The sequence below is a fragment of the Choloepus didactylus genome, chromosome 10 (genome assembly GCF_015220235.1).
Source record: "Choloepus didactylus isolate mChoDid1 chromosome 10, mChoDid1.pri, whole genome shotgun sequence".
In the NCBI taxonomy this organism is placed as follows: domain Eukaryota; kingdom Metazoa; phylum Chordata; class Mammalia; order Pilosa; family Megalonychidae; genus Choloepus; species Choloepus didactylus.
Genome location: NC_051316.1, coordinates 68,106,171 through 68,118,178, shown reverse-complemented (window position 1 = coordinate 68,118,178; position 12,008 = coordinate 68,106,171). Strand labels below are relative to the sequence as shown.

The 12,008-nt window shown below is 31.9% G+C and overlaps 1 protein-coding gene across 3 annotated transcripts in view; it reads right to left on the bottom strand.

The window, feature by feature from the left end:
- Nucleotides 1-12,008, bottom strand: part of DENND4C (DENN domain containing 4C) — a 174,902-nt gene that overhangs the window by 55,848 nt on the left and 107,046 nt on the right. For all 3 annotated transcript variants that reach the window (XM_037851100.1, XM_037851099.1, XM_037851101.1), the window contains 5 exons: nucleotides 7,742-7,887; nucleotides 6,567-6,602; nucleotides 6,349-6,479; nucleotides 5,032-5,164; nucleotides 2,501-2,707 (listed from right to left, as the gene is read on the bottom strand). In XM_037851100.1, the coding sequence (XP_037707028.1) occupies nucleotides 2,501-2,707; nucleotides 5,032-5,164; nucleotides 6,349-6,479; nucleotides 6,567-6,602; nucleotides 7,742-7,887 (653 nt within the window). The remainder of the gene's footprint in view (nucleotides 1-2,500; nucleotides 2,708-5,031; nucleotides 5,165-6,348; nucleotides 6,480-6,566; nucleotides 6,603-7,741; nucleotides 7,888-12,008) is intronic.

Below are 12,008 nucleotides of genomic sequence, written 5' to 3'. Positions count from 1 at the left end.
CCCGGCCAGCTTTTGAGTTAAGGTATCTTGGAACCCCCAGACCAGACCACCTAGCAACTGATTACAATCAAGTGATCCCAGTTGAAGTGATGTGCAGGAGAAAAATCACCAGGAATCCTGCCTGGATTCTTAGCACATAAAATGATGAGATTTAACAAATGGTTGTTTTAAGCTGCTAAATTCTGGGGTGGTTTGTTATACAGCAATATACAATAATATTTGTATGAACAGACTGATGAAAAAAATGTACAAATATGCCTGACACAAATATTTCACTTTCATTAAAAATCCAGTAAATGGTATTAAAGGCAAAATGCATTAAGCATTTTAACTTTAATTTAACCTATGTAACACATACTACTTCTGGGGCTTCTAAGAGTTTTACTTCTAAGTAATTACTACTTTTACACATTAACATGTAGAACACAGAGACTGCCAAATTAAAACATTAAGCATATGAATGAGACAGTGGGTTCTAACGGAATATGGACCTAAAAATCAGAAACCACTTACATGCCAGGTGGCCTTATGTGTGTCATTTCACCTAAGTTTCAAATTTCTTTCTTTGTAAAATATGGGTACTATATAAATTGCCTCACAGAATTGCTGGGAATCCAAAGGAAATAATGTGTATGAAAATACCGTGAAAACTTTAACGTGCTATGTATAATCTATTAAACAGATTAAATGCAGCAAATGTGTCTAGCAAATATGCATTCTTGTTTTAAAATAAACATTTATTTCTTCGAATTGTAGAGATGTAATTATTTCAAGGGACTATATTGGTCAAAATAACTCGTTATAAGTAGGAATACAATAAATTAACCACCAAATTTCAAACCTTATGTCATGTCCTTTATTGGGAATATATTCTGAAAAAATTTTTTAGCTTACAAATCATAATTGCTGCATGTTAGAAAACAAGAGAATGTAATTATTTAGATTAAAGACTTACCAGATAACTTTAATAATAAAAGAAGAAAAATACTTTCAAGGCAATTTGTGATATGGCTTATGAATTTACAATTTATTAAAGCCACTGAAGTATTATCCTTTGAATTTAGAGTACAGTAATAAAATTAATATTCATTCTTTTATAAAGCCACTTTAAAACATTTAAAAACCATGCTTTACACAAAGCTAAAACACATCTTAAATATAAAAATTAGCAGTACTAGAAATAAGGAACAAACTTTGTTTAACACTTAAATGTATGATGTGCAAAACACTGATTCTGATCAAGTGCTTTTAAGTTAAAATTTTTTTATAAACATTAGATGAGAGAAAATGTAATAAAATATGAGAATGGATATTTTAATACCTGTTTTCTAACTTTACATTTTTATTTTAAAAGCTTTTATAATATACAGAACAACCTTAGAGAAAAGTGAGCTTTAGTGCGCCCACAAGTATTACCAAGTCTTAATATCTGTATATTCTGTATTAGTTTCAGGTTTTTTTTTCTTTTAAAAAATAAAAAATTGCCAATTATTGCTGAAGCCTCCTATGTGTCCCTCTGCAGAGCAAATCATTTCCCTTCCACCTCTGCTCTCTCTAATCCCCTGCCTCAGGCACCCATTACTCTGGAATTTTATTTATTTCAACTTTATTTTAAATTCTAATCTGGTTCCAAATATTATTTGTAGTTATCTTAACACTTAAAATAATTTTTAAAGGGAAAAATAGCAAAGAGAAAGCTAAATAATTGCTTCAGTTTCCTCAACTTTTAACTGGGCAATATCATTACCTAAATCTTAGAATGCTTCTGAGGTTTAGGAGAAAAAATCCCTGTAAAATGCTTAACACTACATGCATGGAGAGCTTACTATAAGCCAGGCATTATTCCAGCCACTTAAGTAAATTATCTGATATAACCCTCAAATTAACCTCATGAGGACAGTAATACCCATTATCTAAATCAATGGTTCTTTGGCAGTATCTGGAGACATTTTTTGATTGTTGATGCTAGGCACTGCTGCTGGTATCTAGTGTGTAGAGGTCAGGAATGCTTCTAAACATCCCACAATGCACAGGACAGGCCACCGCAATAAAGACTTATATGAGACGAAATGTCAATAGTGCCAAAGTTGAGAAGCTATGATCTACATTTTCAGAATCTGAAACACACACGTTGTATAACTCACCCTAGGACACAGGTCCTAAGCAAAGAGCCACTTAGTAAAAGCATATTCCCTATCTGCTCCCTAATAAAGCTGTATTAAGAACAAAATGAAGTCACTATTATTTTCTATTTATAAAGGGTAAATAAATATCTGGTCTAAGTAAGGTGGTCTCTGCTTCATTCCAAACTAGTTTTAGAATAAATATATTTAAAAATAAAAAATACATACCAGCTCCACTGAAACAGAATAATAATTTTACCTTTCCTGCTTAATGAAAAATGCTTAGGATCACTTTAAAGTAACTGAGAACTAAATTTTCTTTAAAGATACAAAAATAGATCCATCTTAGTAACAGTAACTCAATTTGTTGTACTTGCCTCATCTAGTGGATCCACCTCTGTTTTCCTCATCTTAATAAGCACATCGTATGCCTGCTGAAGTGCTCTAACCTTAGGATGAGAAACTCTAACATAGGCTGGGAGACAAATGAACCATAAGCTGTAACAATGACTGAAGAGACACTTGGCCCATTGTGGTGGATTTGTATAACATCTCTTGGCCAATTTATGAGCTGTTTTTATCTCCTAGAAAGAGAACAAAAAAAGATATTAAGGTATTTACTAAAATTCTTTAGGGTTGGGGGAAAAGTGAGAAGGAAAAGGAAGAGAATAATTTAATATGTATAATTTGACCCATTAATCAAACACTATATAGTTTTACTTTTGTGAGTGGCTTTCTATATTCAGTACCACATGGTTCCTTGAATAGACACCAATAGCAGCACTTTATACTGTGCGAGAGCTATTTGTTGGCAAGCATGTGTCTCCTAATAAGACTAGAAACTCTTTGAGGGCAAAGATCGTTGTTATTTTTATAATATTAAATGGTTAATGAAGTGCCCTTCACATAGAAAGCACTCATATGCTTGATGGATGAAAGGATGTCTAAAACCATATCCCAAATTTAACCATTTACAGCATATGAGTTCTTCAATATCAATCTTAAAAAGAGATATTTTTCTCACTCTTCTCCCTGTAAAAGTTTAAGATGTCCATGGCTATTTCCTGCCAAGGTTTTCATTCTATTCTCTAGCTGTATCAGTGTTAATTCCTTCACTGAGAGATTCCTTTAAAAGTCCTATTCCTTTGCAGGTAACATGGTCTGGGAAAGTCTGTGGATCTCCCCTATCTAACAGTTTAATAGTCATGCTCTCTACCTCTGATTTCATTCTGATTTAGGTGGAAGATAAATAGTTACCAAAATCACCTGCTGATCATTATCAAACTACATGTAATACTTCCAGAAACTTGAGAGCCTTCCAGACCTGTCAGATTGCCATTATGCTCCTTTCATTACAGATTCCTCTGCCGGGATGCATTCTAAGTTAAAAGGTCCCTATATATTAATTTTTACTTTTGCGCTCTGCCTCCATGAGACTTGGAATAATATTTAAAAATATATTCCCTTACTTTTCTAAGATTGTAAGGTCCTTTTCTTTACCAGCTAGCTCCACAAAAAAAAATTTCTGGTGAAAATGAGATTCAGAGACTGAGTAGCAAAATTTTCCTATTTTAGAAACTTGATTTTATTAAACTGGTAAAAAGTAAGATAAATATTCTTCAGTTTTCCCTTAAGACAACACCAAGAGAAATGTGAACTATAAGAAATAAGAGAAATATATCTAGAAATTGGGGTGCTATCCATGAATTGGTAAAACCTGAACTAACAATTTCATTTTGAAATTTCCATGTTTGGAAGACTCCAAAATTGTCAGTATATATAAAAGAATATTTAATTTCAATGCACACCTAACCATAGCTTAACTCTTTATTACATAATTCAAATACAGTACAAAGAAAACTGGCTAGGCTGTCCTACGCTAACTCCTTTTAGAATGTTACATCCAGTATAAAAGTATATTTACATTAGCCATTTACATTAGGGAAATGCAAATGAAATACCACTTCATACCCACTAGGATGGCGGTAATAAAAAAGACAGATACTCGTTATGTGTTAATAAGGATTTGGAGCAAATGGAACCATGATACAAATGTTGGTGGAATATAAAATGGTGCAACCACTTTGGAAAAGAGTCTGACACCCAACAGAAAGTTAAACAGAGTTACTGTACGACACACCACTCCTAATCCTAAGTATATATCCAAAAGAAATGAAAACATACATATACACTAACACTTACACACAAATGTTCACAGCAGCATTATTCATAATAGCCAAAAAATGGGAGCCACCCAAATGACTATCAACTGATAAATGGATAAACAAAATGAGGTATTTTTCATAAAGTGGAATATTATTTGGCAATAAGAAATGAAGTACCTATACATGCTATAACATAGATGAACCTTAAAAACATTAGGCTAAGTGAAATAAACCAGTCACAGAGGAATACATTGCATGAATCCATTCATATGACAGGCAAATTGAAAGAGACAGAAAGTATATCAGTGGTTGCCTATGACTGGGAGAATGTTGGAATAGGAGGTTAACAGCTAAGGGGTGCAAAGTTTATTTTTGGGGTGAAAAAATGTTCTAAAATTGATTGTGGAGACAGATGCACAGTTCTGTGAATATACTAAAAGACACTGAATTGTATACTTTAAATAGGGGAATTGTAAGGTATATGAGTCATATCAATAAACCTGTTTTAAAAAAAATATATAAAGTTCCCAATATTTGGTTCTCTAAGAGCATAAAAATATGCATTCAAAAACTTCAGCCTCAATATTATAGGTAGTATTGCAAGAAATCTAGTAAAACTCAATAACAACCATAGTGGGTCTTCAAATGGTTGCTATAGATAATAATTCTAAACTATGAGCTGCATATCACATACACACATTCTATATTTTCAACTAACATGTATTAGACAAAGAATATCTGACCTGTTTAGTTCTCTTAGCCATGAGAGCTGGACTGTTTGTAATACTATTCCCAGTAGGGTGTCTACTAAAAGAAAGTTTCAGCTCCTGTGGTCTGTCAAAAAGCTTAAGGTCCAGTCTTGGAAAGTATTTGTAACTAAAATAAAAAGCAAAAATAGAACTGCTGATTTAAAATACATTAACTCTTCATATTATTTCAGTAGTTTGGTAAATATTTATAAATAGTACCCAATATCACTCCCCCCACATCCTTATAAGAATTGTTTTTCCCCAAAAATAAGATGATACAGTTACAAGATACATAGGCTACCAAGTGGGAAACTTTGGCTCTCCCAACCCTATTTGTTATTTTCAATCCATTCCTGCAAACATTACTTCACATAGCTATTAGCCTTTTCAATAGAATCTATATATTAAATAGCTTATACTAAAAAAACACCACACACACACAAAACATTTTGTATACTTTGTAAAAATTACCTTGCAGTGGCATTTAAGGGGAAAAAACCCCACAATTTATTTTAAGGATGTACAATTTAAGCAATTCCTTATTATTGGATATTAAGTTATTTCTGAATTTTTGTAACTAAGTATTTTTGTATATATAAATTTGTGAATACCTTTGTGAATATTTAATGGCATGGAAAATTTTCAAGCCAGTAAGGGAAAACACAGGTTACAAAGACTGTGTACAAGGTGAATTCATATTTGTTTTAAGGATAACAAATGTATACTTATGCATAAAGATAGGAAACACACATACGATTGTCAACAGACATTAACTGTACTAAAATGTTAATATTTTAGTTTTCTTTTTGTTTGATTTATTAAACTGACATCATTGTAGTTATAGTAATAAACAACAATCAAATCCATTTTAATTCTTAAAAGATTCCCATCAAATCCTATTCTTTATATTTCAACAATTCCTGGTCCTCTACTTTTACTTTACTATGATATCTTAATAACTCATAAGAATTTCAGTCTTTACATTATCAACAAACCCATGAAAGGGATGGAGGAATGCTCACAAAAGTAATGTTTTTCTTCTTCTGAATTGAACATTTTAAAAGATTAATATGTGATTAATCCTTTAGGTGAATAATGATATACATCTGGCTTCCTTTCCAACAAGGCTATCCAATTCTAATTACACGTGGTGACATTTACATAAAATATTTACCTCCATTAGTTCGCTGAATAAATGTTAAAAATGACCTTCACAAATAATTAACAAACGTATCTACTAATAATCACAAAAGACAGAAAATAAACTATCAAAATCATGCCTACACAGCTCTTTAAAAAAATTCCTGCTACCTGTATTTTGGTGACAGTTCCTCTCCAGCATCAGGAGGTGGCTCTGGTGGCATTATGAACACAGTGTGCTCACTTTTCTGTGAATCATCTAGTTCTATCAATTTGGTATCTTCTGCTGAATCAAAATCAACCTGGAAATAGTTATTTTCTCCAATTAATTTGCATGTAAGCAAGATGCAATTCTGAAATTTCAACACTGAAGTCTAAGAAAAAAATACCTTATCTGTTTTCTCTGTGCCTTTATCAGGAAACAACTAGAAGAGGAGAAAAGAGATTCTTAGTAATGATGTCCACAGTGAATTTAATAGAAATTATTTTAAATTCTGATTAAAAAGATAAAAACACATGCAAACAAACCTATCCTTTTTAGCACCAGGCAGAAGCAAACATTTCACAATATATTTTTGGGTGTGACACCATTAGGCTAAAACATAGTTTTCTCATGACTATAAGGATAGAAAACAGTTTATTTTGATTAGTTATTTTCCCCTTTTCAAAACCAAATATGGCCAATCACAAAGGGAATCTGGTTTTGTCAAATCATTTTCATTATTAAACCATTGCATTAGTTACTGACATTTTCTAAGCTTTCCATCTAACTAGAAGATAGTTGGAATACCAATTACCTAAATTAAAAAATGTTGAGTAGTTTTAATAATAGCCCTGCAATTCTTGCTCACACTGATAGAATGGGAAAAAATTATTCAAGTCTTCTAAGGCATACAAATCACTGAGGATGCATAAAAATTAAAACAGCATAATATTCTAGCTTTTTTCTGATACAATCTCAAAATTTTTAAAACATGTTTACATAAACAATCGGACCCAAGATCTATTTAGCAAAAGTAACAACCAATTAAAAATGAGAAAAAAAATACATGTTAGTCATCACTGTCAGGAATTAACCTCTAAACCTCCTTAGGATGGGTAAAGGTAAATAAATTTTAAAAATCTACCATATGTCCAAATATCTTCCATCAGTACAAAACAAACATATTAGCAAAAGCATTTAGAAAGACAAAACAAAATGGAAATTCCATTACCCATGAAATGAACTTTTTAAAAAATGAACTATGAGATTTTCTTATTAATTTAAAAAAAATACATAGCAAGACTTGGAAGGTTCAATGAAATGTTCTAGGTACTTAAAGTTTACAGAACTAAAGTAAGATTCAAAGAGAAAAATTAATTATGTGTGGTAGAAATCAGAGGACACAAAGGAAATGAATACTGTAGCCCAGAATCAGTAACACACACACACACACACCCACACCTATTTTCTTTCACAAGATTTAGATATAACACATTGGACTAATAATAACATGATGATTACACAGGTAAGCCAAACCACTAAAATTTTTCCTTAACATTGGTATCTAGGACCAACTTCTACCTTTTCTATGCAGTCATCAAAAAATGCAAATCCAGTATCTTTATCGCTTACAAAACTGCACTCTTCAATGAAACGAATAAAAATCTGTGTTTTCGATAAAAGGGTGTAGAATTTTGTATAGGCACGATCTCGACTTTTCAAAAACCCTGTAGAAAACAAAATTACAATTAAATTCAAATTTTAAAATAGAACTAGATGTTTCATAAAATAATTTTAAACATATTCTTCTATATTTTATATATATATCCACATTTATTGTAGCTTCTAATAGTACCATAGATTAACACCTTCCACCACAAAAAATCTGCACTTATACCATTAATCTTGTTTTATTATTGTGGTAATATAATACATGTAACATACAAGTTGCCATTTTAAGCTAGAAGGAAATACCTGAAAGTGTTGAACTATAATCCAGTAGCCTTAAGTTTTTTTAAATACACGTGTTATTTGTTTTGTTTTGTGTAATTTTTTAAATACGGTTTTACTGAGGTATATTCACACACCCTACAATCACCCACAGTATACAATTATTCACAGTACCATCATATAGTTGTGCTTTCATCACCAGGATCAATTTTTAAACATTTTTCTTAATCCCCCCAAAATGAAAATAAAAGTAAAAAAGAACACCTCCTTCCTCCCCTTCCCACCCTATTTTTCATTTAGTTTTTGTCCCCATTTTTCTACTCATCTGTCCATACACTGGATAAAGACAGTGTGAGCCACAAGGTTTTCACAATCACACAGTCACACCATGTAAGCTACATAGTTACACAATTGTCTTCAAGAAGGCAGTAGCCTTGATTCTTGATGATGATTGTATAACTATATAGATGTTATCATGTGACTGTGTGATTGTGAAAACCTTGTGACTGACACTCCCTGGATCCAGTGTATGGGCAGATGAGTAATAAAATAAAAACAAAAAATATATATAAATAATGGGGGGGGGGGTAAGGGTATGGATGTTTTGGGTATTTTATTTTATTTTTTATTATTTTTTTTCTATCTTACTCTCCTCTTTATGCTTCACTCTTTATTTTACTCAACTTTACTCTAATTTGTCCTTCTTTCTTTATTTTATTTTGGAGTAAATAAAATAAATATTTTATTTTGGAGTAATGAAAATATTCTACAATTGATTGTGGTAATGAATGCACAACTACGTGATGATACTGTGAGCCACTGATTGCATAATTTGGATGGATTATATGGTGTGTAAATATATCTCAATAAAATTGCATTAATAAAAAATTTGCCATTTTAATAATTTTTAAGTGTACAATTTAGTAGCATTAATTACTTTTACAATGTTGGATTACCACCACTGCCATTTTCCATAACTAAAACTTGTCTAAACAACCAAAACAGCAACTTTTCACCCTTTTAAGCAATAAGTCCCAATCCCACTTCCCCTCAGCCCCTGATAACCTCTAATCTACTTTCCGTCTCTGTGAATTTGTTTATGCTAGATATTTCAAATATGTGGAATCATACAATACTTGTCCTTTTGTGACTGGCTTATATCACTTATCATGAAACAAATACATTTATGCTGTAGAATAAATCAGAACTTCATTCTTTGTAATGGCTAGGATTCCATTTTAAGTATATATCCATTTTGTTTATCCATTCATCTGTCTGTGGGAACTCGGTTTCCACCTTTTGGCTCTTGTGAATAAAGCTACTGTGAATGCTGGTGCACAAGTATCTGTTTGAGTCTCTGCTTTCAGTTCTTTAGGGTATATGCCTAAAGGTAAAATTGCTGGGCTATATGGTAACACTATATTTAGATTTTGAGGACCCACCAAATTGTTTTCCACAATGGCTGGGCCATTTTACATTTCCACCAGCAATGAATAAGAGTTCCAATTTCTTGCATCCTAGCCAGCACGTCCTCTTCTGATTACTTTTTAACAGAAAACTTAAATTTTGATGATGTTCCATTTATCTAATTTTCTCTTTTTTTGCTTGTTTTTGCTTCGTTATAAAGTCTAAACATTCCATACAAGCCCCCCCCCCCGCCCCCCCAAACCACACCCCCACCCACCTTCTTCTAAGAGTTTCATGGTTTTAGCTCTTACATTTAGGTCACTGAGATAGTGAGATAACCTAATTTCATTCTTTTGCATATGGATATTCAGTTTTCCTAGCACCATTTGTTGAAGAGATGGTTCTTCTCCATTGAGTGATTTGGCATCCTGTTGAAAATCAATTGGCCATAGATGAGTGAGTTTATTTCTGAACTTCGAATTCTATTCCATTGCTCTATATGTCTTTCCTTATGCCAGGACCACAGTTTTGATTACTGTAGCTTTGTAGTAAGTTTTGAAATCAGAAAGTGTGAGTCCTCCAACTTTGTTCTTCTTTTTCAATATTTGTTTGGCTATTTGGGGCTTCTGCCATTCCATATAAATTTGAGGACTGGCTTTTCCATTTCTGTAACAAAAAATCTGAGGATCTGATCAGCAATGCACTGGATCTGTAGCTCACTTTCGGCACTTTTGCTATTTTAATAATATTAAGTCTTCCAATCCATGAGCACAAGATGTCTTTCCATTTATTTATGTCTTCTTTAATTTCTTTCAGGAAAGTGTTGTGTTTTCAGTGTATAAGTCTTTTATAGTCTTAGTTAAATTTATTCTTAGATACTTTATTCTTCTTGATGTTACTGTAGATAGAATTTTAAAAATTTCCTATTCAAATTACCATTAATCTTTAAGCTGAAATATGAATCTCCAATAAGAAACTCCAGCCTACAGCTCTTAAATAGACATTTTTCTCTGATATTCTGCATAATGTTGAGGGGAAAAGAGAGGTCGATGTCCTTCCTCTGTAAAACCACCAAACCATTATTCCTGTATCATTTCATAAAAACTTCTGCTCACTTGAGGTTCAAGCATCTGGCTATTTACAACAACAACATACCCTTTCCTTTACTAACCATCGTCACCTATTTGCTTCAGGGACACTTTCTTCTTCATTCACTGAGGACCAGGACACCTGACTCAACGTCTTCTCCTTTCCAATTCCTACCATCATCACTCTTCAAAACCCAAAAGCATAAACCACCCAACACTTCGGGTTATTAATTCCCTAACTTTTTTTTATAAGTAAAATTATTTTTTATTTTCATAAATAAAAAGATAACTCATTATTAAATGTATGTAACAGCACAAATAGTTACATCCCTCCATACTATAACCTTCATGCAACTTCTTTACAGTTGTTAAGCCCTCAAACTTTCCAATGCCATTTCAAAGACTATTATATAATGGGATATTTTAATCACACAGTGTCACCCTGGCTAGTCAACAGGCTATTTATTATCTGCCCATGTCAGAGCTGCCAATCATTAATTTAAAGTAATACCAGTATTTACTGAGTTTTACAGAAGCACTGAACATTACGTTTCCATTTCATATATGGTACTGTAATTCACAACATGTCAATTGTGAAAATTTAGTAACCAGGTAATAAGAACTATTACCCAAAATAAATATGTTCTATAGCTAGGGCAATAAACTGGCATCAAATATTGTTTAAAGTTTTGTCAGTAAATGGCATACAGTAAACAGATAAATGATTTTATTAAATAAGGACTACACACAATACAGTGAAATTGAATAAGACATTTTTTCTATAGATGGTCAAATAAAATTAAATACATTTAATAAAATTAAATTCTATTATTACTCCACCTATTCTGGAAAATGCAGTTTCAGATTTAAAAAGTGACAATGTATGGAGTAATTAGCATTTCCATATTTTAAAACAAAACCTCACTGATTCTATGTAGCCTAAGGAGTGTTAACTAAGATATGTGGTTTCAATAATGATTTATTTGAACACAATATTGATTCAGATAGGTATAATCTATTTAACCTATTCTTTATAATGAAATGAATATTTCAATATCAATACTTAAAGCAGATTTTACTCAGGATAATGGTACTTATTTATCAAAGAGTTACTGTGTGGATTCTGGGTTTATCTATGTAAACGTTCAGCACAACACCTAGTACAAAGTAAGCTCTCAACAAACATAGACATACACTACTATTTTAATTATTTTATTAAGTGAATATATGTCTCATTTATAATAGGAAAATTGGCTAAAGCCCCCAGAGATCAAAAGAAGATATACCTACAGATGTGTGACTTTTGTTAAAGTATTATGCATCCACTATTTAAATATATGTATATACTAAACTAATTCTGTTTTAAACATTATAATCTATTTTAAAGATGATCTGTATCTGTG